At 44.2% G+C, this 25,411-nt stretch overlaps 1 protein-coding gene across 1 annotated transcript in view; it reads right to left on the bottom strand.

Moving 5' to 3' along the window:
• The window catches only part of dennd4a (DENN/MADD domain containing 4A), a gene marked incomplete at both ends in the record, with an annotated part of 29,126 nt that extends 5,769 nt beyond the window's left edge, over nt 1–23,357 (bottom strand). The window contains 22 exons of the mRNA XM_080736907.1: nt 381–597; nt 1,602–2,473; nt 3,862–3,972; nt 4,616–4,738; nt 5,695–5,839; nt 6,408–6,536; nt 9,238–9,444; nt 10,552–10,684; nt 11,381–11,514; nt 13,467–13,487; nt 14,037–14,182; nt 15,365–15,583; nt 16,262–16,362; nt 16,750–16,925; nt 17,510–17,654; nt 17,953–18,011; nt 18,182–18,248; nt 19,157–19,395; nt 20,440–20,609; nt 21,680–21,749; nt 22,314–22,560; nt 23,047–23,357. Coding sequence (XP_080593033.1) covers nt 381–597; nt 1,602–2,473; nt 3,862–3,972; nt 4,616–4,738; nt 5,695–5,839; nt 6,408–6,536; nt 9,238–9,444; nt 10,552–10,684; nt 11,381–11,514; nt 13,467–13,487; nt 14,037–14,182; nt 15,365–15,583; nt 16,262–16,362; nt 16,750–16,925; nt 17,510–17,654; nt 17,953–18,011; nt 18,182–18,248; nt 19,157–19,395; nt 20,440–20,609; nt 21,680–21,749; nt 22,314–22,560; nt 23,047–23,357 — 4,042 coding nt within the window. The remainder of the gene's footprint in view (nt 1–380; nt 598–1,601; nt 2,474–3,861; nt 3,973–4,615; nt 4,739–5,694; nt 5,840–6,407; nt 6,537–9,237; nt 9,445–10,551; nt 10,685–11,380; nt 11,515–13,466; nt 13,488–14,036; nt 14,183–15,364; nt 15,584–16,261; nt 16,363–16,749; nt 16,926–17,509; nt 17,655–17,952; nt 18,012–18,181; nt 18,249–19,156; nt 19,396–20,439; nt 20,610–21,679; nt 21,750–22,313; nt 22,561–23,046) is intronic.
• Nucleotides 23,358–25,411: the final 2,054 nt, after the last annotated feature.

Genomic DNA, 25,411 nt, shown 5'->3' with positions numbered 1-25,411 from the left:
CCCCAAATTATTTTTGGGGGTCCCCAGATGATCAACTTAATGTGCAACATTGTTTTCTCACTCAACAGTGAACAAACCAACATAAAGTTTAAGTGTACAGAGGGTATCTGCACATATCTAAAATGACAAATTATACATTGGTCAAATTGTCTATTAGAGGCTGAAATTGTGAAAATAGACGATCTACATGCTCACAGCGCCTCACAACGCGAGGCATTGTCAGCATGCAGATCTGCTATTTCACAATAGAACCATGGTATGCAAAATGTAATGCCTCAACTCTTAGCTGCTCGTAGTGTGTGGGGGGTCCCCAGTTAAAATATGATTACTTTGGGGGTTGCGGCCTGAAGAGGTTGAGAACCACTGGATTAATACAGTACCTCCGGAAGAGTTTCGTCTGAACACTGTGTTGGGGGTGGTGGGGCTATCCAGGTTGGCACGACCCCCAGCAGGACTTCTCCTGAGGCGAGACACCCCGCTGTGCTGCGGGGACGTGAAGCCGTCTGGGTCAAGACAGGAGTCAGCATCCAGCAGGGAAGAGCAGTCTGGCTCTGCTGACGCGAAGGATGACACACTGATCTGGTCACAGTTGGTATCCTATGAGGGCGGAGGGGCAGGGGGGCAGAGAGGAAGAAGCACACATCCTTCACCACATAAACTAGAGCAAGAATGGACTCAGAAAAGGGTAGTGGCAAGAACATGACAATTGACAAAACATCAGCACAAAGTATGTTAGATGTTGTCAGAGGTAGTGTTGAGAATATTTATAAACTTGAAAAGTAGTTCCTGCAGAAACTGCATGGGCTTGCTGAAAATATGCACAAAGTATATTACGGTATGTACAGTGGAAAATCTACACATCCCTCCTCAGACAGACTTTCGATTCAGCTCAAGCCCAAGCTTGAATTCATTTCCCAGTGGATTCCTCACTGTGTGTGTGTGTGTGTGTGTGTGTGTGTGTGTGTGTGTGTGTGTGTGTGTGTGTGTGTGTGTGTGTGTGTGTGTGTGTGTGTGTGTGTGTTTTCAAAGATTTCAGAAATTATAAAAAATTGTAAAGAGTACAAGTACAAGTACAAGCAATAATAGTTGAAGTTTGAACGAAATTAGTAGGATGCCAAAAAAAGGGGCGGAATAAAGAATAAATATAAATTGGGGACAACTATTGTGTTCTCGCTGGAGCGAGCCCACAACTAGAAAAGTGCATTTCATGTGAAATTGCACTGACGCTAGTAATCCACTGGGAAATTAATTCTGTCTTACCATCTATATTATTACAGGCGTAAATATCACCGGAGCAGCCGGTGCTGCTGCACCAGGGCCCAGAATGAAGGAGAAAAAATTGCCACTTGGAATGGGATCTGAAAAATCTAATTTATACACCCCAGACTAGAGAGAATGTGTACCGGTTTATGTGAGTTTTGGACAACATCAGTATGAGTAGTAGCAAAATGTGTGTTTTGAATAAAAACGGGGAAGCACCATAGGATATTTAGTACCAGAGATGTGCGTGTGTGTGTGCGTGTGTGTGTGCGTGTGCGTGCGCGTGTGTGCATGCGTGTGCGTGTGCACGTGCGTGCGTGCGTGCAATGCACTGTATATACCTGTGTCAGTGACGTTTGCGAGGACAGACGCGAATAGAGACGGCTGGCCTTCTCTGCCACGCCTTTCCCTGCTGATATGACACTGCTCTTGAAGATGTCCAGGCTTGGCGTGAAGAGCGAGTCCATGGAGAAGGAGGACGAGGTGGAGGGGGTTGGCGAAGCAGGGGACACGAGGGAGGAGGGCCTCTCCCTGTCCTTGACACCCAGAGGGAGAGATGGCGAGGGCTTGAGGCGCTCCTTGCCTTTGGTGGGAAGGAGGCGGTGCGTGTTGGCGCGCTGCAGCACAGCGGGGGGCCGAGGGGACGCGTCGGGAGAGGGGGCAGAGCCCAGCGCTGGGCTGGAGGGGTTCTGTTGCAAGCCAATGCTGGGGGCGTGGCTCCTCAGGGGGCTACCCACATTATTCATGTACATCTCGATCTCCTCAGCCAGATCGCGGCGGGCCGCGGGCGCCCCGTCGCCGTCCAGCCCACCGCAGTCTGGTCCACACGCCTGCTCCGTCTCAGCTGCCATTAGCGAGAGGGGGTCGAAGCCCACCTCGATGTCCGTCCGCCTCGCCGTCACACCTCCGTCACAGCTGACGCTCCTCTCCACTGATAAACTGCCATCAGTCCTCTCTGACGCGACAGCACAGCTCACGCTTCTCTCCACCAGGGGTTTCTGTCTGCTGCCGTCAGTCCCTGTCATCCCTTCCTCCTCCACCTCATCTAGCAGTCTGCTGGCAGCTAGCTGGTGTTGCTTGGCAGAGCTGAAACTCAGTGGCCTCAGTCCGCCTGACAGGTCCAGAGACTTTGGCCGCTCATTCTTTGGCAGACCTCCACACGGAAGGTTTGCATCATTTGATGAAGGGACGGAATGGAGCCCGCTGCCTTCACCTGGGAGGAGAAAGCATAAATTATCGTTTATCGGGATAAAAAACACTCACAATAATCGTACTGTGAAGATTTAAGTTTATCGTCCGTCATGCACTGGGATCAATTCACCTTTTATTTGCCGAGCTGCATATTCGGTACCATTTAAGTCTTTTTTTCTCTCTCTACCAAATTTCTTTGCCAAAAAATAGCCGATCTACAAGCTTGTACATCTGCAATTTTTTGGAAAATGTTCCGCCCCAGGATATTTAAAGTATCGCGATAATATTGTAAATCGCAATTTCTTTGGTCACAATAATCGTGACATGAAATTCTCACATCGTCCCATCCCTAATGTTGATGCAGGGTTTTTCTAGAGGCAGTATGTATTAACAAGTTCTCTTCTTTAGAGTTGTTAAAGGCGATATAACACACTATACTAGTTTTACATTCAACTTGTTTTGAAATGAGTATCTCATTTTATCCTCATCTGACAGTGCCTTGCATACAAATATTTATCCGCTCATTACAGAAAATCACAGCTTGAGGTCTCTTTCAAGTGGTTCCTTGGACGAAATCCTATACTTTCTAAACAGTCACATGCCATTGCTGTGGGAACAACCAACACTTCTGTTTATGCCAACAGCCCCAGGCAGGGCCCCCCCTGAAAGACCTCTGTGGTTTGCCAGAGGGATGGAGAGGTGCCAAAACTGTCTGTTGCAAGGTTCTCTATAGGATACGGGATACCCATTTCTACTCGCAGAAACCTTAAGTTGCGAGCAGTTAAATTCTATCGAGGCATGTCATAAGACAAGGTGGTGGGGGGAGGGGGATCATGATTGAAACTAAAACTGAGTCAGGCCTCATCCTTAAAAGGTAATAACAGCATCACAATATATCGTCGTTGTCGGGTGGAAACCTTGTGTGTCCAAAACCATTCGTTTTGTATTTATCATCTATAAAATGTACTAAACTAGTGAAAACAGCAGATCTACAAAATGTGCTTGTAGATCGGCTGTTTTCACTAGTTTTGTGCTACAGTCTTGTATGATGAAGCAGGGCTTTGCTTTACCAAAAGACGTACACATTTGAAACTTGAAGATACAAGGTTTCAGCCCGACAGTGACGATATCAGCCTTGCAGTTAGAAGTGAGATCACCTGATTACGTAACAGGTCTGATCCATCAAACTGAAATCCTATCTCGAAAACATCCAAATATAACATCAAATGGATATGCTGGGGAATACATTACACCTACTTAGGGAGATGATATTGGGTGCACTTAAAGGGAGAAAATGTATTCTGCCTGGCTGATACACTGCACTGCACGACTGCACGTCTCCACCCAAGGAGGGGGAGGGGGCATTAAGCGGGTAAGGATTACACGAACAATTGAAATTGCAGAACTTACCGGAATCCCTTGGTCCCTTGTCCTCCCCCGACAGCATGCTGTCACCCTCTCTGCTTCCCACGCGCTCCTCCTCTTTGGACAGCGAGTCGTAGCCTTGGTCAGACTGGCCACCTAACCAAACCAACAAAAGAAAGCAGAAACTTGACATCTGAATATACAGTACTGAAACGCCTCCCTCTTCTCTGAAAGATCAAAGCAAACCAAAGAAATCGTCTTTGTTCTCTTGGGATCACTCGTGACAAGGATATAGTATACAGTACAGTATTGTATACAGTATCATACCGTGGTGCATTTTATTTAAAAGAAAATCCCCCTTCATTTTCCTCTCCTTTTCAATTGGCCTCTGAAACAAATCCTCAAACCGCCACCATAAACCACTCTAGACACGGCGAGTGGCAGGTGGTAACAGGGGCGTCACAAGGGGTAGGAAAGTGGGACTGAGTTACCAGGGCCCAAGGTGGAGGGGCCCTAGTAACTTTAGCTATTGAAAAATAGCAGATATACAAGCTCACAGCGCGGCACCGAGTGCTGTGAGCGCTGTGAGCTTGTATATCTGCGCTGTGAGCTTGTATATCTGCTATTTTTCAATAGTTAACATTCATGGGGGGCCCGCAGTGAATCCTTGTACCCAGGGCCCAGAATTTGGTGTGACGCCCCTGGGTGGTAATAACAGAGTGACGTGATATGGAACATGGAAGGAAAAATCGAGTGATGTGAGTGGGGGGGGAACAGTGTGTTGGATGCAGCTTTCTACCTGTGCTTGATCTGTCATCGCTGGAGTCAATTTTGGTGAAGTCGGCGTCGATGGAGGCGTGCTCAGCAGAGTCATTAGTGCTGTCCAGACTGCCGTGGCTGACCGTGTCAAGATCACTGCCATCTGAGGGAGGTTGACCCAGAATAGAGGCAACGTTAATTCATGAGGGGGTTCGAACCGATGAGACATAATGCAGGGGTCTTCAACGTTTACAGGCCAAGGACCCCTTAGCTGAGAGAGACATGAAGCAGGGACCCCCTCTACATATATTGTATAAATGTGTGATACAGATTTTCATTGATTTCATAGATAGATTCGTAAACTTGTTTGACAGCGCTGTCAACAGTCTGTTAGATTCCTGTTGATGTTTTTTCTTTCTTTTCAGACTTTTAACCACTTAAATCATCGTTACTTACTAAACTTCGCCTTTCACTCTGTACTTGGTCTGCTCTTTTTTTACCTCTACACCAAACCTATTTGCCAAAAATAGCCGATCTACAAGCTCTCAACGCCTCACGCTGCGAGGCATTGAGAGCTTGTAAATCTGCTATTTTTGGCGAAGGTTCTCAGAATTGGGATGCGAGGGTTCAAGTTGTTAATTTTAAAAGAATGATCCTATCAATCAAAGATTTGCCGGCCCCCCTGTAGTAACTCTGAGGACCCCCTAGGGGTCCCGGACCACCTGTTGAAGACCCCTGACATAATGTAATATAATAAGGGCACCTGCGACAAGGGAGGAAGGTTGGTAGTAGAGACGTCCCTAAAATAAACCCAAATTCAAATCTCAATTTATACAGAGGCAGAGGACATAAAAATGCATTATTCTATCATGAATGTATTATTTATTCATAAAGAAGAAAAGCTGATACTCAGAAAAAGGTTGAACTTCATGCAACCTTAAACAACTCAGGGGCTTATTCATTTTCCAGGCATTATTCAGCTGTGTTGACAAAAAAGTTTAAATGGCTTCCAGCACACTTGGGATTATTATATTCAATAATTTTGTCCTATTCTAATGCCTGGTGTGTCAGTGTGGCTGAGGGTCGTCTTAACGGTGACGCTGTCATGGTGGTCCTGACCTGAGAGTTGAGGATCTCTGAGTGGCGGCTGCTGTTTCCTGCCCACTTGTTTGAACTGGATCACACCTAAGACCACGTTCCTCAGCTTTCCCCACAGAAAGTAGCCTCCTCTGGTGCTGGAGGGCCAGGTGCTCTCCAACACTGCCTGGAGAGCAGGAGAAGGAGAAAGGAGAATCAGGTCATGACCACCACCTTAGCCCATAGCACTTACCGGAGCACTTGCCTACATTCAATGACCATACGTGTTATTTAGATAGCATTTTTTGATATGTCTTTTTGTTTAGGTGCTATAATAACAATAATAATAATGGATTGCATTTTTATATTTTCTAAGAAAGTTGCGAACTCAAAGCGCTTTACAATGGTCCATTCATTCATACATTTGGATGAGACTACATACACAACCGCTATTGTGCTAATGCTAAACCAATAGCTTGATTTGTTCATATCGTCTCTGTTGAGTGGAAACCTCATATGTCCAAAACTGTTACTTTTCAGGATTCAAATTCAAAAGCATCAAAAGTAGCAGATCTACAAGCTCAAAACATGTAGCTTGGCACCGCGTTTTGAGCTTGTGGATCTGCTATACTTTGATGCTTTCGTGTGACGCTGTAGTATAATCAAGTAGGGCATTCATTTACGATAAAATCACAAAAAGTTAGAATATGGAAAGTTTTCTGACCGACATCAACAAATGATTTCTTGTCACTCACCCTGTTGTAGTAGCCATACGTGATGGCGTTAGGGTGGACTCCAGCCTTCTTCATCTCAAACAGCACCCTGACGGCCAGGACCGGCTGGCCATACTGGCCACACAACTGCATCAGCACGCGGTAGCACACCTTGAACCAGTGGAAAATGCCAGAATGATTAACACAGACTGCACATTTTTACTCTAGAACAGTTGTTCTCAACCTTTTCAGGCTGTGACCCCCAAAATAATCATATTTTAACTGGGGATCATCTGGGGACCTGGGTTCCCGACCCACAGGTTGAGAACCACTGCTCTAGAATACATTCCGATGATACACAGTGAGTTAATGAAAGGTAATTGACTGTTGTGTAATACAGTAGTCTCTAAAAGGCCCATCCCACAAGGGATTACATGCCACACAATTATAAAAATAATTAACATAAATCCCTGACTACCAGGTCACTGAGCACACTGTATAATACCAGTAAGACTCCCTAATCGGGAGATAAGCGACCGTTGGTCGCTTATCTCCACAAATAGGCCAAAAAATTTGTTTTACCAATTATCAAGACATACGGGCAGTTGACAGTTTGCCATGGTTACTCATTGAAGTTGAATCTCCATATATGGAGATAACCTACGCATCACACTAAGTCTGACCTCACCAGCCCATATTTGGGCATGAGCAACTTATGTCTCCATATATGGAGATATGATGACATCACACAGTCCTCAGCCGATGATGTGGCGTGATGTCATACAATACACAAACGAGCCCTACAGTATAAAGGGGCAATTCTTGCCAGGAAAGAAGCATTTCTTCGACTCAGACCTTATCGCCAGGGTTGGCTTATAGCAGCTGTCGGTAGATAATGCCGGTCTTATATACTCATTGAAGTTGAATCTCCATATATGGAGATAACCTACGCATCACACTAAGTCTGACCTCACCAGCCCATATTTGGGCATGAGCAACTTATGTCTCCATATATGGAGATATGATGACATCACACAGTCCTCAGCCATCAGCCATGCCCTTTTATGCCCATATATGGAGATATCATCTGTCTGTCACTTCTATGTCCAAATATGGAGTTCTGTGTCAGCCATTCCCACATCTATCTATACTACAAGGGGACAAATACTCATATTTGTTGATTATTTTGGTTTCTATGGTTACCAGATAAAGATATTTCACTTTGCACAATTTGTTGATTTTTAGTTGCTATGGTTACTTGATAAAGGCCTTTCACTCGTTTGTTGATATTTTGCCACACATGATCTCCAAATTTGGGCATGGTGCACAGTCACAGTGACATCATAGCTAGTGACATCACCAGCAGCGAAGCTAGCAGTGTGATGTCATACTGATGCAGAGATATGAGCAGGGCAAAGGTGTGACGTGTGACCGACCGACCGACCGACCGACCGACCGACCGACGGACGGACGGCCGGTGGAGGTTTTCATAGTAAACTGCTCCCTGACGGTCGCAACAACCTCCACCTCTCACGTCATACGGGTAGCCATAGTTACACCTGGAATGTTGAATCTCCATATATGGAGATAACCTACGCATCACACAAAGTCTGACCTCACCAGCCCATACTTGGGCATGGACGACTTATATCTCCATATACGGAGATGGCCATATATGGAGATACGATGACATCACAGAGTCCACAGCTGATGATGTGGCGTGATGTCATACAATACACAAACAAGCCCTATATAAAGGGGCAATTCTCACCAGGGAAGAGAGCATTGCCTGGAATGTTGAATCTCCATATATGGAGATAACCTACGCATCACACAAAGTCTGACCTCACCAGCCCATACTTGGGCATGGACGACTTATATCTCCATATACGGAGATGGCCATATATGGAGATACGATGACATCACAGAGTCCACAGCTGATGATGTGGCGTGATGTCATACAATAAACAAACAAGCCCTATATACTGATGCGATACGATGACATCACAGAGTCCACAGCTGATGATGTGGTGTGATGTCATACAATAAACAAACAAGCCCTATATACTGATGCGGAGATATGAGCAGGGCAAAGGTGTGACGTGTGACGTGTGACCGACCGACCGACCGACCGACGGACGGACGGACGGACGGCCGGTGGAGGTTTTCATAGTAAACTGCTCCCTGACGGTCGCAACAAACACAGCATAATGCCTTTCTTTTTCAATTTAATTTAATCCACATAAATATCCCGCTCATCAATACCGACACACAGTAAAGTCCATATTCTACAATATTGGTTCTCAATGCAAATGGTAAATGGTGCATTTATATAGCGTTTTTATCCAAGGCGCTTTACATAGATTGTGCATTACATTCATCCATTCACACACACATTCATACACCAGTGGCAGAGGAAACCATGCAAGGCACCAACCTACTCACCGGGAGCAATTAGGGGTTCAGAGTCTTGCTCAAGGACCCTTCGACATTAACTCAGGGGGAGCCCGGATTCGAACTGGGAACCCTTCATGCTCTAATAACTGTTTCTCTACCCCTGAGCTATGCCGCCCTGCACAATGTGGTACCTGTGGAACCCCATGGGTTTTGGAGGGGCGTTCCCAGGGGTCCTGAGTAAATGATTGATAGTTAGGAACCGAATGGACCCTTTACTGGGTCTGGTCTGTAACTCATAGAGTACACTGAGAGTTAAATGAACACTTTACAGTGTAGACTGGGGTCCCAGGGATAAGAATTGTATCAAATGGGGGTCCATGGCTGACCTATTTCATATTAAACTGGCGTTGCTTGAAATAAAAATGGTTGAGAGTCACTGATCTACGGTGAAGTTAATGGCTGAGTGGCTTCCTACCTCATCAGGAGCCTGTAGCCTCTTCTCCTGCATCTTCCTCAGCACGTCATAGGCCATTCGCAAAGCCCGCACTTTCGAGTGACAGGTGCTGACGTAAGTTGGCAGGCAGATGAACCACAGGCCAAAACAGTGACGCAGTAGACACTTGGACCACATCTGAGGCATGGAGGAGTATGTTTTGGCCATGCGCTGTGCTGATCTGATCTCCTGACAGGCATGGAGAGAAAAGAAATGAGCAAATGTACAGTATGTACATTCTTTTCCTTTAACAATTAAAGAACCTCTGAGGCCAAAAGCAGTTTCATCCAGAATGTGCTTTGGTCCCAGAAGGAGGTCTAATAACAGCGTGGCTTCCCTGTGGATGTTCACACACAAAACATATTCACAATATGTGAAAACATATTCAGGGATCAGACAGACAGACCCCTCTTCAAGACGGCTCACCCCCTAGGAGATCTTATGGTATATGTTTCAATAACTACAAAGACATGCATTTGGGACACATACACCTCTCTCATTTGTGAAGATGTATTTACAGTGTTCAAAAGGTGCCAGATAGTATATTTTAGAAAAGGCAGTGGATATTTAGCCATCGAACAGCATTGTAAGCTGTCAGACATGGTCTGAAATCCCCAGATTTATCACCAGAACCTCACCAATACCATGCCCAAACTTACAACTTAAAAGCATACAGTGCCTATCTGGCCTGGAATTTCGTCATTTTAGGGGCAAAGCCACTTGCCAGGGCAGGAAGAACATCAAATAATACAAGATTTTAGTCCATTGAAACAATTTGTTGAATTTAAGGGTTAGAAATGATAACTTAATCTGTAGTGAAATAGATAAATAATGGTATTTACAATCTGATCCATGCTCAGCCCTGCACCAATCAAAGTCACTGGATTGGTTTAAAGATGGGGAGTTAAGATTTCAGAATCTCAAAAGACACCGGTGTCTACGTGAAAAGAAAGAGACACTTGTGTCTACTGTCTACATATTGACAAGAAAGAGACAGAGGAGAAAGTGGTACAGTCAGCTGGGGCATTAAGGCCACTGTGGCCACAGGCCATGCCATTGTTTTGAGGGGCACAAGGCCAAACTGAGGGGCAACAACGGGCATGGCCATCATGGCCTCCCTGAAATTCCTGCCCTGGTGCCTATACATGAAACACATACAAGCTAGATGCAAATTAATAATGATTGCCCCATACCAAACAAATTGTGTAGATTGAAGAGAATCAGATTGTTGAATATCAACTGCAATTGGTAAAACATGCATGGGTAATGTGCATAATTCTGTATTGCATGGCTGACCTGTTTGGAGCGCCTGAAGATAGCTGAGGGACTGGCGGGGCTGCTGTGGCGTGAGGCCATGCTGGCTGTCGGGGGATTCGGTCCCTCCATTGGCTCCAGAAGCTTAGCATTCAGCACAGGGAAACCAGAATAGCTGCAAAAAGACACAATGACTCAGATACCTCTGACAAGTACGGAAATAAACATGAAATGCACGTTATCCTACACAGACACTAGGTGAAGCCAAAGACACAAAGGAAGATGGAGTGCAGAATCTGAGAGCTGATGTGTTTCCTTTCAAAATAATCACAAAGCCTTACTGCAGTAAGTAAGTGCTTAACAATAGAGGCAATTTAAGCTTCGGCTCTCCCTCAGGAGAGGCATTGTGTGCTCTCTGCAGGCACTGTGATGTATTCTGGGAGTGTGTGTGTGTGTGTGCGTGCATGCGTGATTGCAAAGCGCACACACTGTGCACATGCATGCGTGTGTGTGTGTGTGTGTGTGTGTGTGTGTGTGTGTGTGTGTGTGTGTGTGTGTGTGTGTGTGTGTGTGTGTGTGTGTGTGTGTGTGTGTGTGTGTGTGTGTGTGCGCGCGCACGCGTGCGTGCGCGCGTGCATGCGTGCGTGCATGCGTGCATGAGTGTGTCCGCACTACATTTGTATTTGCCTGGCGTTGCCAGCCTCTATCACACACTTCGTTTTGGGAAGAGAGTCTGGGATTTCAGGAACATTTGTATGTGAGCCAGACATAAATGTAAGCAAGAGAGCGTGTCCACTGTCAATTTCACCCAGAATTTCACTCTCAGAGTGAAATTGACTCTCAGGATTTTGCTATGTGGACAGTATGGTACCTGTAACACAGAGGGTGCTCCTCTCCCTGAGGCAAGGGTGGCAGCTCTGGGGGATTGATGTAGACCGTGTGCTCGCTGCGATGGGACTCATCCAGCTCAATCAGTCTGGTGTCCTCTGGCCTCTCGCTGTCCATCTGGGGCGAGACAAAACACACACACTCATTGTCTGGGCTCTGCTTTATATTGTCGGCTGGAAGAGCTGCTAAAGCTGTCTGGGAGTGATAGACGTGCATACGGAGCCCACTGACAGCACAGTATACTGTACAGATATGAGCGCTGAGATCAGATCAGATATGAGAGTCAGTGCAGACAAACAGATGTCAGCGATGGCTAGATCAATATTAGGATTATGGCCCTGTGCCCCACTTCCACTTATCTAAAGGTCAGTGTGAAGGCGGAGGTTTGATCCACGCTCCTCCCTCCCTTTCCAGGGACTAAATTAATCCAGACTCCACTGACCTGGATGTAATTGCATAAAGTCATGTTGGTTTGGGAACAAGACACCATTACAATGTACAGCTCTGGCTGTGAGTCTGCACTGAACCATCACACGATCCTTCAGCTAACAACATCCCTGTGAGTGTGTCATTATCAGTAGCCTTGTGTGGAGGGACGCCTGCTGCACAGTGCCCACATTCTGCACGGGAGAAACAGTAACGATAAGAGCTCTAATTAGGTAATTCCACTTCTACACTTGCACTTGTAAAGACTGATGGAAGTCACAAATGTCTGTTACGTGGATGCAAAGGAGCATAGCGCCTATTAAGCCATTCCAACTCAAACGCTACAAAAATGCTCACAAGATTGCATGCGTGTTAGCAAGTTACAGGATGCGTTCCACTCAGTCAAGTGAATGATTCACTTGACTCATTCTGAAGTTCTCATTGACCTCCTTATTCCCTTCGTTCTGATTCTATTCTGCTTTTACGCTCTTCCTTCCTTCCTCTTTGAAAGATATTTCTCAATCATCCTGTTACTATCTTCACGTTCAAAATGAATCAATGCTTCCACTGAATAACCATACATACAGGATCTCTGATGGGTCATCGGATACACGTCAGTGTGACCTCCTGATTGCACAAGTTTGCTATAGCAAAGACTCAGGGAGGGATTGTTTTGTTGTTTCTGTCGACAGACAACCGAACAATTATTTGTGTAAGCTGTGAAAGCTTTTTATTTCCTCCAAATGCATCACACAGCTGTGAACGAGACAGAATGCATAGGATATTGATGGCAACAGTTTACAACACACCAACAGTGAAAGTGTAGTTAATTTTGATTGTTGCCCTCGTCTATGTCTTTCTCATCGACTCCTCTACAGATTAAATAAAGGTTGTTGGAGAGGCAGACAATACACAGGGGAAATATGTAATGGCAAGCACAAATAATTCATTTCACAGACTTTGAGCCACCTCAGCGTCTACAAGAAGACTGCACAGCATCTCAGGACAGTTGACTATAATGGCCCTTGATTCAATAACGCACACCAAGATCGCTAACACACCGGGACAGCTAATGCTCAGCCTACCCTACAAGATACTCAGGCACTCTCAACTTCACTGTCTCTGTCCATGATTTATTCATAGCACACGCACACACACACACATGCGCCCAGTTGCCCACACAGTCTCACACACACACGCACATACACTCACGCACACACACACACACACACACACACACACACACACACACACACACACACACACACACACACACACACACACGGACGCACACGGACGCACACAGTCGCACGCACACACACACACACACACACACACACACACACACACACACACACACACACACACACACACACACACACACACACACACACACACACACACATTCCAGTACAGCTGAGTCAGAAAGGATAAGAGCTTTTGAGTTTGGGCAGTAGATAATAGATGATAATGTTAATGTACAGGCACAACTGATCTAGCATGACATACCGGTAGTACAGTTTATACTTCTCATATATACAGTATAGTATTATAATATACAATGAATAGGCCTATAACCTACTTGTTCTCTCAAAGACATACAACATACATAAAAGGCCAGCTCTACTGCTCTGGGTTCTTACCTTGTTGCCAGTGGTAAATAGCTGTCAGTCAAGGACCAAGATGGAAAGAAAGATCAGCAGAGAGAGAGGATACCAAATAGAAATGCCAAAGAAGGAGGCAAAAGCAAAACAGAGGAAAGACAAAGAGAAGAGAAGGAAAGGAGAACGATACTTGAAGCACATTGTTGCGTAATGTTATAGAGTGAAACTTCCATTTGTATTAGTATTTGTATTATCATTATCATCTTGTTGGTTGTTGTTATAAAACAGTTTGCGGTACATGCCACACATTTCACTGCTTGTACCTGTATGAGTGGGTGACAAATATAACCCTCTTGTATCTTGAACATCCAAATAATTACAAACATTCACATGTTATTTCAGCCAATTGTGTTGCATTAAGCAACACAAAAATAATTACACATTTTAAACAAGAGGATAGGATGTGATAACTCCTTCCACTAAATGACTCAAGCTTATTTCAGAGGAAATGGGACCTAATAACTCAAGAGACAGCTAGCGGAACCATGTGACTTCCTGGCAGACACAGAAAATATATTACCGGTAATACGAATGAGTTGCAAATCTCACCTTGTCAACGCACTCATCAAAGAAAACCAGGCTAGCATCCTTGTCACTGACAAAGGAGCACTCCTCTATAAAGCGAATGAACATCTGAGTCTTCATCATGAGCGAGTAGAACTTCTGATGGGAGCGGTCTCTGCTCTTCAAGAACCCTATGGCAAAAATAGCAACCACAATAATATCTGAACAATTTGTCATTTACTTTGTTGAGCTGGTACAAAAAGCTGGAGAAAGGGTCAAGGCACAAAAACAACAATTGAGTTGAAGGATATTAATACAGCAGTGAGAAAGGAGTTCTCCGGTTCACTGCTTACATAAGAGCATACAGATGTGCACAGTGACTGTGCTATTAATCATGGTAATTTCTATGACATATCAGCCATGGCTAATTTCCACCAAGGTTTAAGCTAAATCAGCCTAGTCATTACTCATTACTTAAACAGGGGTGTTTTAGGCCAAACTTCAATGCCTGGACTCCAGCCATTAACATCACAAGAGGCTGTGAGCATAATAGGTAATTGCATGCAACTATTGTTGAATACGATTACGTAAAACAGTGATATAACAATATTCATGGGCCAAATGTTGATATTTGCTGTCTTATGTTGTCACGTTTTCACTTTAACTCCATGATTGTGTAATTTAACAATGTACTGTATCTCTGTGTCTTGTATATCTTTGCAGGAAACACACATCTGATTAACACAGGTTGAAGAGGAAGCAATGGGGACAAAGAGAGGAGATGATTTCTGGCAACTTATTTTCCTTTATTTCCCCCAAATCTACATTTCTTGTTTGATTTATTGTTTTCTGTCTGGTATTGTGAGTTTTGTTAACAAGGCCTGCTTGCCTAATATCAATAGCCAGCTTTGCGGACCATAGTGGAAATAAGTTTAACGTCAATAATTATATTGGATTAGGCAACTTCAGGGGTTCTCAAACTTTTTTACGGCTGCGACCCCCAAATTAAACATATATGAACTGGGGACCCCCACCCTGACAAGCACTTGTAATTGTAGGTATTACATTTATTGTGACTCGGTTCCACAGATAAGTATTGTGAAAATAGCAGATCTACATGTTCACAACGCCTCGCAGTTCGCCTATTGCTTACTTAATATTTGACAGTTTGGCCAGTTTGGTATTAAAACGGTCTTGAAAGTCCTTAAATTGTCACTTTATAAATGTGCAGATACCCTATACACTTACAGTAGGCCTATGTAGGTTTGTTTACCGTTGAGTGAGATTTTAATCACCTGGGGACCCCAAGTTTGAGAACCACTGGGCTACTTGATAATACAATGTGTAATATGGCATTTTTATTTGCGACATACCTTGGAGGTCAAAGAGAGAGCTGGCATCAGTGGTCTTCTCTGAGGGAGCCTGAGTGATGGGCAACAGGTAGGACCGGTAGCCTCGCAGAATAGCTGCCATGAAGCGCAGGAAGGCCTCCTGGATCTCCATCTCCAGAGTGTGGAGGCTTTTTCCATCATGGAGCTCACTGTCAGTCACCCTCTGCTGCACATGCTCATCCTCACGGCTCAGCAGACCACCTGTGTGGGTTGCACACAGCATAATGTCGTTGTCGGGTGAAAACCTTGTATGTCCAAAACCGTTGGTTTTGCCTTTATCATTTTAAAAATGATTTAAACTAGTGAAAACAGCCGATCTACAAGCACACAACGCCTCGCGGTGCGAGGCGTTGTGTGCTTGTAGATCTGCTGTTTTCGCTGCCTTTGTGCGACGGCCTTGTATGATGAAGCAGGGCTTGGAGATACGAGGTTTCCGCCCGACAGCGACGATAAGCACCATGCATTATATGTGTGGGCTGCGGAGAGAACCCAATGACATGTAGCCGCACATTAACATTAACATCTCTGTGACAGAAGCCCTATCTCGCAATTGCAATGTTTTCAGTGGGATGCACTGGAAAAGGCTGGGAGAAGCTTAAAGATACACACTGTCATGTTAGATTATGGTCCACCATTTTCTTTGCCAAGATTCTCAGCAATCATGCATTAGTTAACTGAATAAATTGACATCACCATGGACTAAAGTGCCTTTAGAGAAAAGTGCCTAGTTGAAAGAAAAATGGCTGGCTAACATTCAAAGGCTGAGTCAACATTTGAATAACTCACGTGCAGTATTTTCCCTAAAAGGCATAGGTAAAAGACCCAGATGCCCTAAAAGGCACAGATAAATACAGAATGCCAGAATTATTTTGGACTCACCATCAATGAGCTGCTGGTACAGCTTGCCCAGGGTGTTGAGCAGATGCTTGCAGGCTCTCCTCGGCAAGATCTTCCATGTTAGGGCCCTCTTGTCATCTTTGCTGAAAAACGTACCATATGGTTTTCATTATGGGGGAGGACACGCCGTGCAACACAAGGAAGAGTTGTGGGGAGGGAGACAGACTCACTGACACCAGAACTGACAATTTAATCTCTCCGCAAAAGACAAATCTAGTGCATTTATGTGGGAGACCAGTTGAACCCCAATGCTCCTTCCTATGCAATAAAGAATTTTTCACATTCCACTCCCCCTCTAGTTACATAAGACAAAGCTTGTGTTGATAGAAGACCACGATAACCTTGACAAAGAGCCATGGCGGTTCCAGACCTGAGAAAACCTAATGTACGGGAAGATAATGTTCGACCGAGTGTGTTGCGATTACAGGTGGCCATTTTTCATGAAGCAGGAGAGGTCAGGGGTTACTCACTGGGAGATGGTGTTGGTGTCCAGATCCACACAGCTGATATCCGCCGGGGGCACGTACAGGTCGAAGTAGCGTGAATCAACGCCAACAATGAATGGGCACGGTGCACTGAGCACATCAGCCAGGGCCAGCGGGCACAAGGGGATGTAGGGGCATGGCCAGTGAAAGGGAAAGATCATCTGTAAGAGATGGATAGAGGCCCTTCAATGATGTTTAGAAGAAGAACAGGACTACGTAAGAAACAATACTCTGCTTCCCAGACAGTAAACTCATCTAATACGGCCATGATGATAACCAGTGCTTTGCAAAACAGGGACCTGTTCTCATGGTAACCATGGAGCTAGGTACTGTAGTTAGACATTTGTCTTAACATTGAGCTTTTCTGTTTCTACAGTTTTTCATCAGTCATCATCATAATGTAGCCGAGATACAACACAATAATAACAGGAATATACATTTACAGTATATACAGCATTATTAAAATATAAATCAGAAGACAGAATACTCAGAAAACGAAAAATATTCAGGGATAGGAACTAAAACAGATATTAACAAAAATGTATTAAAGCAGTTACAATTTAGAACAAAAGTGTTGGAAACCAATGCCCTGAATTTACCAAAGGAAGGCAGTGATCAGATTTTTAAGACTTCTGGAGCTACACAGATGAAAACCCTTTCACAGCACATACAGTATTGCACTGGTTAACCAGGGTGTGATAGCTTAAAGGGCGCTGTTATTTCTGTAAGGAGGACGGATACATACAGACACTAGGGCCTCTGTGACGCTGGTCAGTACTGCTGGACGGAGCGAGTGGACCAGGATCTTGTGCTCGGTGACAGCAAGCACCAACAGGGTGGCGGCATTCTTAGGACCCAGGTTCAGCAGCAGAGTAGACAGACTTCCACCACTGGCACGCGAGCAGGCACACACACACGCTCACGCACACACGCACACGCACACGCACACACACACACACACACACACACAACAAACGCGCGCGCGCGCGCACACGCACGCACGCACGCACGCACGCACGCACGCACGCACACACACACACACACACACACACACACACACACACACACACACACACACACACACACACACACACACACAGTTGATAGTTGATACAGATGAAATGAAGATTAAATATAGATTCAAATGTGAAACGGCAGCAAATAGAGCTAACTGGGTTATAGCTGTACCTTAGAGGCAGTGGAGATGACACAGGCTGGCTCAGCAGTAGACTGTCATGTGGAGAAAGCTGAGAAAAAAAAGGAGAATAGTGAGAACAGCATCCTGATCAAACAGAGCATCAGTAGGTGGGAGACTCATCTCTGTGACTGCAGTGTGTACGGTATGCGAAAACAACTGTCAACTCAAACAGAGATGCAAACATGGCTCTTTCATTTCAGATTCGCAGTGATGGCTCACCTGCACTAGGATTCGTGGTCTCTGAGAGGAGGGAAATGGGACTGTCTGCATGAAGTGAGAGATATGCCTGTGGATAAAATGTTAAAGGATTATTAAGAAGGCAGTCTAGGCAAGCCCAGTTCAGCAGGACACTGGATACAGCCGACCGGGAGCAATGTCTATCAGAAACTGAACCTCTATGACTTCCATCTTATTTGTAATCTGTTTTGTTGACATTACTGGCAAACTGCAAGATTAGCCTTTTTTTTAATGAATCAAATATTATGTTTTGATAAGCATGTGTTTATTTGACCAACTATGATCTAACATAGGACTTTCCTGCTCAACTTGACTTCTCCATCGGTGCAATACCTAAACAGTTGAATTTATGCTTGTTCTAAAACGCAGCACAAGACAGAGCGTGATTGAAGCTCTAACATTAGCTGAATTATATACATCTATGGAGGTAATAGTGCAGGAAAAGGGGACTAATTTACAACACATTTACAAAACAAATCGCAACATCAGACCAAATGATGTGTATAAGTAACAACCAAGTCAAAGCATCCCGGGGCCCTGTCTCTGTTTAGTCTGTAATAAAATGTTGGCAACTTTCTGTCCAGTTACTTGATGGTCCATAACTTGATTTGAAATTACGAACTCACCCAGTAAAATAAGAAATGCCTACTCATGTTGAGTTTGTCAGTAAAACGGAACGAGGTAATGGGATAAATGCACATTTCTGGCACAAGGCATGAGGGACTGATTGTCGTGCATTTGTGTTTCAACAATGGGGAGTCAGTCACTGATGGACAATGACCATTCCAGGTTATTGTAGGCCTCGGGCTCCGGCAAAACAACAAAAAACTAAACAACAACTGTGAGGATTCATTGAAAGCTGTCAACAAGATTAAGAGGAAACTTGCTCTGACTGCCTGCATGGCCTGCAGACTTCCATTAAGAGAGTACAAAATGAAATCCATAAAATGTGCTCACTTTTCAATAGGCAGTGTGTGCGGCCCGGAGATGGAGTATCTGTAGAGGAACGTGAGAAAACTCCTGAAGGACTGGAAGAAGGGCCAGTGGGACAGCAGGCAGATGCTCTTGTTGCTGTGGATGCTTCTGCTTCCATCCGGCTGGAAATCAGAGCTTTGCAGGCCCAGCTGGGCTCGCTGTCGATCAGTCAGGCTCTCCTCTGGGTGGGGCTCATAAAACTGGATGGCTGCCCCATACACCTGCACAAGAACAGATTCTGATTATAAGCATAGGCTACTGTAACTATAAACGCAAATGAAAGTCATACTTATACTTCACATTGCATACCCACAAATGGAGAAATTATGCAAGCTCTCTGCTGCAGTCATTATAAAATCCTATTAGCATTACATGACTTTGTGGTCAAAGGACTTCTTTTTATTCCTACAGTATAGTGTGATGGCAAATACAGAGAGGAATATTCATTAAAATAAAGCAGCTAAGATGATGCAATGAAAATATCCTCAGCTCTTTTAAGTCCGTTCTCACAAATAAATACAGCAGGCAAGACAGTGCCAGGAGAATAGCCAGCAGAACAGCGGTCATTGGGAGGAAACAGATTGGAACAAGGCGTTCCACATTTAAACATCTGTGTGCCGGAGTATAGTGGTGGATGAGCAATGCATTATTAGAAAGGTCAGCAGAGAAATTCCTTCTGTATAGCATTGCTTTCCCATGCAGACAGCCATTGGCATTTAGTATTCCACACATGGACCTGCAAAATTTGCTAATCAATTCAGCTTTTGCGCAGCATTCTTTTCTTGGTAATAGTAGGGGATATCAATTTGGCAAGCTATTCCATAAAGGAGAGAGAGAGAGAAAAGGAGAGCGGTGTGGAACGAAAGAAGCTGTGCTGTGTGAGTGCATATCTGACACAAAAACAGGAGAGAAACAAATAGAAATGGGGACCATTTAAAGAATACAGTGAATCTACAGTGACAGTTATTATACAAAAATAATGTATTTTCTGCTGAAAGGTGTCAGCGTGATGCTCATTAGAAAATGCATATCTTTTGTTGAGCAATAATGTACACACATCACACATTGTCACCAAAGCATAGGTCTACATTATTAGGTCTTAACAACTTCAGACTTGTACCGGTATATACCTCATTGCATAATAAATAACTTAAATAGGTCTTACATTTTTTGCTATTTTACATTTCTTTTAATATACTGTACATATATATTTCTTGCTTATAATACTCAAAATGTAACCTTGGTGGTTAAGTAGGTCATTGTACCTTCTCTGCAGAGGCTCCTGTCAATACAAATGTGGAGAAGACTGGCAAGGAGTGTTTGGTGTGGGCTGGCCAGCACTCAATGGTCGCCCCCATGGGCAGGCAGAACATAGGCACAGACTCAGGCAGGGGGAAGGATTCATCGTCCTCTTCAGGATATCTGCACAGCAGACCTGCAGAAACACAGATCATGTAAAGGTTTAAGCCAGGTACACTGTCTGCAAGATATTTGAAGTGTCGGGGAGTCATCGGATCGTTAAAGTATTTCACACTACCTAAGTGGCTTTCTTGAAATCGACTGTCATAATATCATTGTGGTTTTCACTACATGATTGTTCGGTGACAAGGGTTCACACATTGCAAGACATTTCACAGGACTCACAGCCGATAGCGACCCTGTTGGGTGGTATTTTAGTATGTGTTTCTGGACAATGGGATGGGTGGGAGTGTTAGGGAATCCACATTAGCAGCATGAAGCTCAGGGATTGGTCGAGACTCTCGAGAGGGATATTTTGGTGTGCACTGCTGGAAGTTTGTGTGAAACTCTGTTAAAACCAGAGAATAAAGTAGGAACAATACACTGAGGATTATGTCTCTGCCAGTGCTTATCGCAGCCCAGTCTGCGATAGAGCCAAAATATCAAACCTGACAGATATTCAGAAACGCTCTCTCCGAGAGCTGGAATCGTGCAATGATCTTCTCACAGAGGCTTTCACACACAGCGAGCAAAACCTCGGCAAGCAAAGCCCAATATTGCGGCAGATCGGGGGTTTTGACGGCGAGCGCCAACAATGGTTGGCGAGAGCATAATCGGAGCACATATCTTGCAGTGTGTACTAGCCTTTAAAGGGGGTGTTTTTTTGTGTTTTTTTTTTTTTAAATGATTGTTAAATAGCTTTATATTGTGATAGTATTGCTATAGAGTGTTTGTTCAGTAACAGGGGTCTCCCTGTCTCTCCAGCTCTTTAGTAAACAGAGAATGCATTTTCAGGTCAGGATACCAATTTTATCCAATCAGGAAAGAAATCTCACACAGGATACAGGCTAAACAAGGGAATTTGGAACTTATTACACAAATAAATTGAGCCGACCAAATTGGAACTGGAATCAAATTGAAGGTTATGGATTCTTTTTTGTTTATTAAAGAGATGGAGTAACCATAAAATACCACTAACCCAAGTAACCCAAACATTTTTAATTCAGCAAAACAAATGAGAAATGACTTAATCACAAATTACTTCACCTGCTTTGTATGCAGTTGTGTTCGTTTTAGCCAGAGACTTCTTGTAACACAAGTAGATTGAGGAACCCCACTGGAATGTAGGAAAAGGTAGACCATCAGCAAAACAATTGCAAAGGAAACATTCTGATAAATGATGCAGTACAGAGACTGTGACCAGGGGCGTCACAAGGGTTGGAAAAGTGGGACTGAGTTACTAGGGCCCAAGGTGGAGGGGCCTGGAATTATTTTATACTTTAGCTATTGAAAAATAGCAGATATAGAAGCTCACAGCTTGTAGATCTGCTATTTTTGAAAAGCCGTGAAAACGTGTGCAAATCTTTGAATATATGTATTTTTTAAAGTGAACATTTGTAACTCAAATTTTGCTTCTTGGGGGGTCCCTGGAACTAAATATTTTGAGATGGGGGTCCGTGGCCAAATACATATCATTTTGGGGGTCCTTTGAGCACCACTGACATAGAAACAGGTTTTTCAAAAAACCTTAGAAGGATTTGAAATATTCAAAGAATTTCACGATTTTTCAAAAATAGCAGATCTACAAGCTTGTATAACTGCTATTTTTCAATAGTTAAAGTACCCAGGGCCCAGAATTGTCCGCGACCACCTCTGTGACAGTCTGAGCTCTCTGTCTCACCATGCTGCTGTTCAGGTTCTTGTCCACCTTGCAGAAGGTGTGCGGGGGTGTCTCCCCTTTACCGGGGACAATGATGCAGACATCGGTCACAGCCAGTGAGGTGTGAGGCTGGCACTGAGGGGCACGCCGGTACGTGATGTAGATACGCTGGGACGAGGAGCTGCTGATGTTGGCAGGGCGACCTGAGGGTGTGGTCTGGACAATGTGACATCCTGGCTTCAGTTTTTCCTTCCACTCGTACAGGACCCTGTGATGCAAGGATTCAGACAAATGATACAAGGCAGCATTGACAAGGCATGGACCATTTACATCATTCCATAAGAAAATTGAATTTATGAAATAGAAAGGGGCCTACTCTAGGTATAATCACTGGTTAGTGGTTACATGCCAAAGTGGTTGGTTGGGTGGACAGACTTACTAGCCGGTGGTCAATATTTACTTCCATTTGTTTGGCGGCTAGTACTATTTTCCTACCGTGACTCCCTGAGGTCAACAGGGTTAGAGTTTAATCAAATAATTCTAAATAACAACAACCAAACAGTGATTATAATTGTGAAGGCTCTGCATTACGTTTCCGGGACGACTTAATAATATATATATCCATTGCAGAGATGGGGTCAAACGAGTGCGTGCATGTGAGAGTAGATTATAGCAACCTAAGAAAGAGGAGGGATTAGCATCACTGCCGCGGCTGGGCAAGCGAAGGGTCAGTGAGAGGGGGATTACTACTCACCCGAGGTCTGTCAGTGGGGGCTTATCTCTGCCTCGCTTGAAGCACAGGAAGATCTGGGGCCCTCTGAGGCTAGCTCCATTGAGCTCTGCGGAGAGGCCAGTGGGTGTGGCGTCCAAACAGGTGAAGCCCTGCGGGACCTCCTCGCCCAGGGAGCGGATGACCACGGCCACATCGGTGATGGGGGCTTTAGGTTTGGAGGACTTGGGACAGGCATCGTCGAAGTGCAGCTCCTCCTCCAGGGGCTTGGACGAGTCGGTCAGCCCAGCGACCACAAAGTAGTCGGCTACACGAGGCCCTTTGTCCTCCATCATGTTCCATTCCCACAAATGTGGGCTGGACGAAGGCAGAGGGTGGAGGAGGGAGAGAGTGAGTGGGGGGATGTTCCTGAGTTATGCAATGTCATCAAATTGTGAGCTATATCAAATGACAGAACATATTCTGTTTATACTTCCTGGCTATAACATTAAATCAAGAGTAAAGACGCCAACAATGACATGCGGCCCATAAAACACACATAACCTAGAGTACATTATACACTCCTACACTAAAAAAAACATAAAGAGCAGTATATAAATGAGAGCATCTGGAAGCAGTTACTATGCATTCCTGTTAGTAAAAAAACACCATATTTCAGCAGGAAATATGGAAGTGATTTAGACATTGACCTTGCTATATGCCACAATGTATTATGTCAAATGAAACACATGCCTTTGTACAGGAAGGAAACAAAATTCTGAAGGAATTTAGAACAACAATTGAACCCATAAATGAGCAGACTTGTATAAATGAGCAGAGTTGTAGAGATACACATTCACACAGCATTCACACAGCTTCCCAAAAGGTAATATTCCAAAACAATATCTTTAGCACTCTAACAACGTCCTGAGACACAGAGACAAGAGGGACTGGCAGCGAGTCAGCTTGTTACAGCCTTATCACAATGCATGGCACGTGGAGAGACTGGAGACCCCTCTCATCACAGGGCCAGCTTATTATGCCTCAGTTAAAGGGCCTGCGTTATCTCGTTCAGCAGTTCCTGCACACTCACCAGCGAAGTGATAATCAGCTGGCTATATAACCAATGGGATAGCAATGGGGAGTTAGCGTAAAGCTATTTCTTCCTCTCCACTAGATGTGTCACTGCTAGGAACAGGACATGGTGCCTGTATCTCACTCCTAGGGGTGTGGCTTCGGCTAATAGCTCCATATGGCATTCCCCCATGTGGTCAAGCAAATGGACCAAAGACAGTAGGTACTGCTCAGAGAAGGAAATGTGTCCCTTAATTGAGAAACTGGTAACACTAAGTTGCTCTCTGCTGATTTGACAAAGTCATGACTCATGAGTGGGATGAGAATTATGCAACCATCTGAAATTGATGAGTTGGACATCATCACACAGCACTTAGTTTGAACTGCACTCGATTGCAGTAAATCATTACTCAAGCATCACACGTCATGTCAGAGAAGGACGGAACAATCTGTTTTGCAATTTGCAACACGTCAGATGTTTCGGCACTTCAAATCCTGTAGACAGGAGACACTGTGAAAATTAAACCAAAAAAGTTGTAATGATGATCATGGCTATAATTATTATCATTGTCAGTTCAAAGACACTGTAAGTCACTTAACATAACCCAATTCTATATACAGAGGCCTGAAAAGATATAGACAGGGAACTTTAAAAACTCCATAACTGGTAGAGGAAGGTTTGTGTCTATTGATCTGCCATCTGCGGATTTCTTAAAAAATCCGCTCCATTCCCATTGAAATGCATTGGCAGAATCCGCTTATCAGCTGGCAACCATACTTTGGTGTGACCGTAGTACCCTTATCCTGTTTTTAAGATGTTAATAGAAGTTACCTCTAATCCTGATGATGTAGCAATATAACAATTAATACAAACCAGTACTGATGTGGCAAATAACATTCTAACTATAAGTAGGATATTGTAATTTCTGTCAATTGTAAACCTTGGTCAGCAGCCAAATAATTAGGGATGTCAAAAATAAACGATTCAGCAAATCATCACAATTCGTCCGTGCTCGATTCTGCATCAGTGCAGCAACATGACATAATCGATAATCAAAGCCTAAATATAATATATAATTATGACATAATTATAATACTATAATATATTATATTATATAAGTCTAAATAAAATATGTTGTTGTTCAGTATATCTGACTGCTTGTATTGACTGATGATGAAAGATTTGCGATGTTGTGCAGCAAAGAAAAGTATGATGCATCATAGAATAGAATAGAATAGAATCGTTACATGGTGAATCGTACTCAAATTGAATCGTGAGGGTAGTGCCAATGCACACCTCTACAAATAATCAAGGAACGCTCCTTCAGTAGCCTAC

Source organism: Nannobrachium achirus, assembly GCF_963921795.1.
Source record: "Nannobrachium achirus genome assembly, chromosome: 11".
Taxonomy (NCBI): domain Eukaryota; kingdom Metazoa; phylum Chordata; class Actinopteri; order Myctophiformes; family Myctophidae; genus Nannobrachium; species Nannobrachium achirus.
Note: the sequence above shows the minus strand (reverse complement) of the source record. Positions and strands in the feature narration are given on the sequence as shown.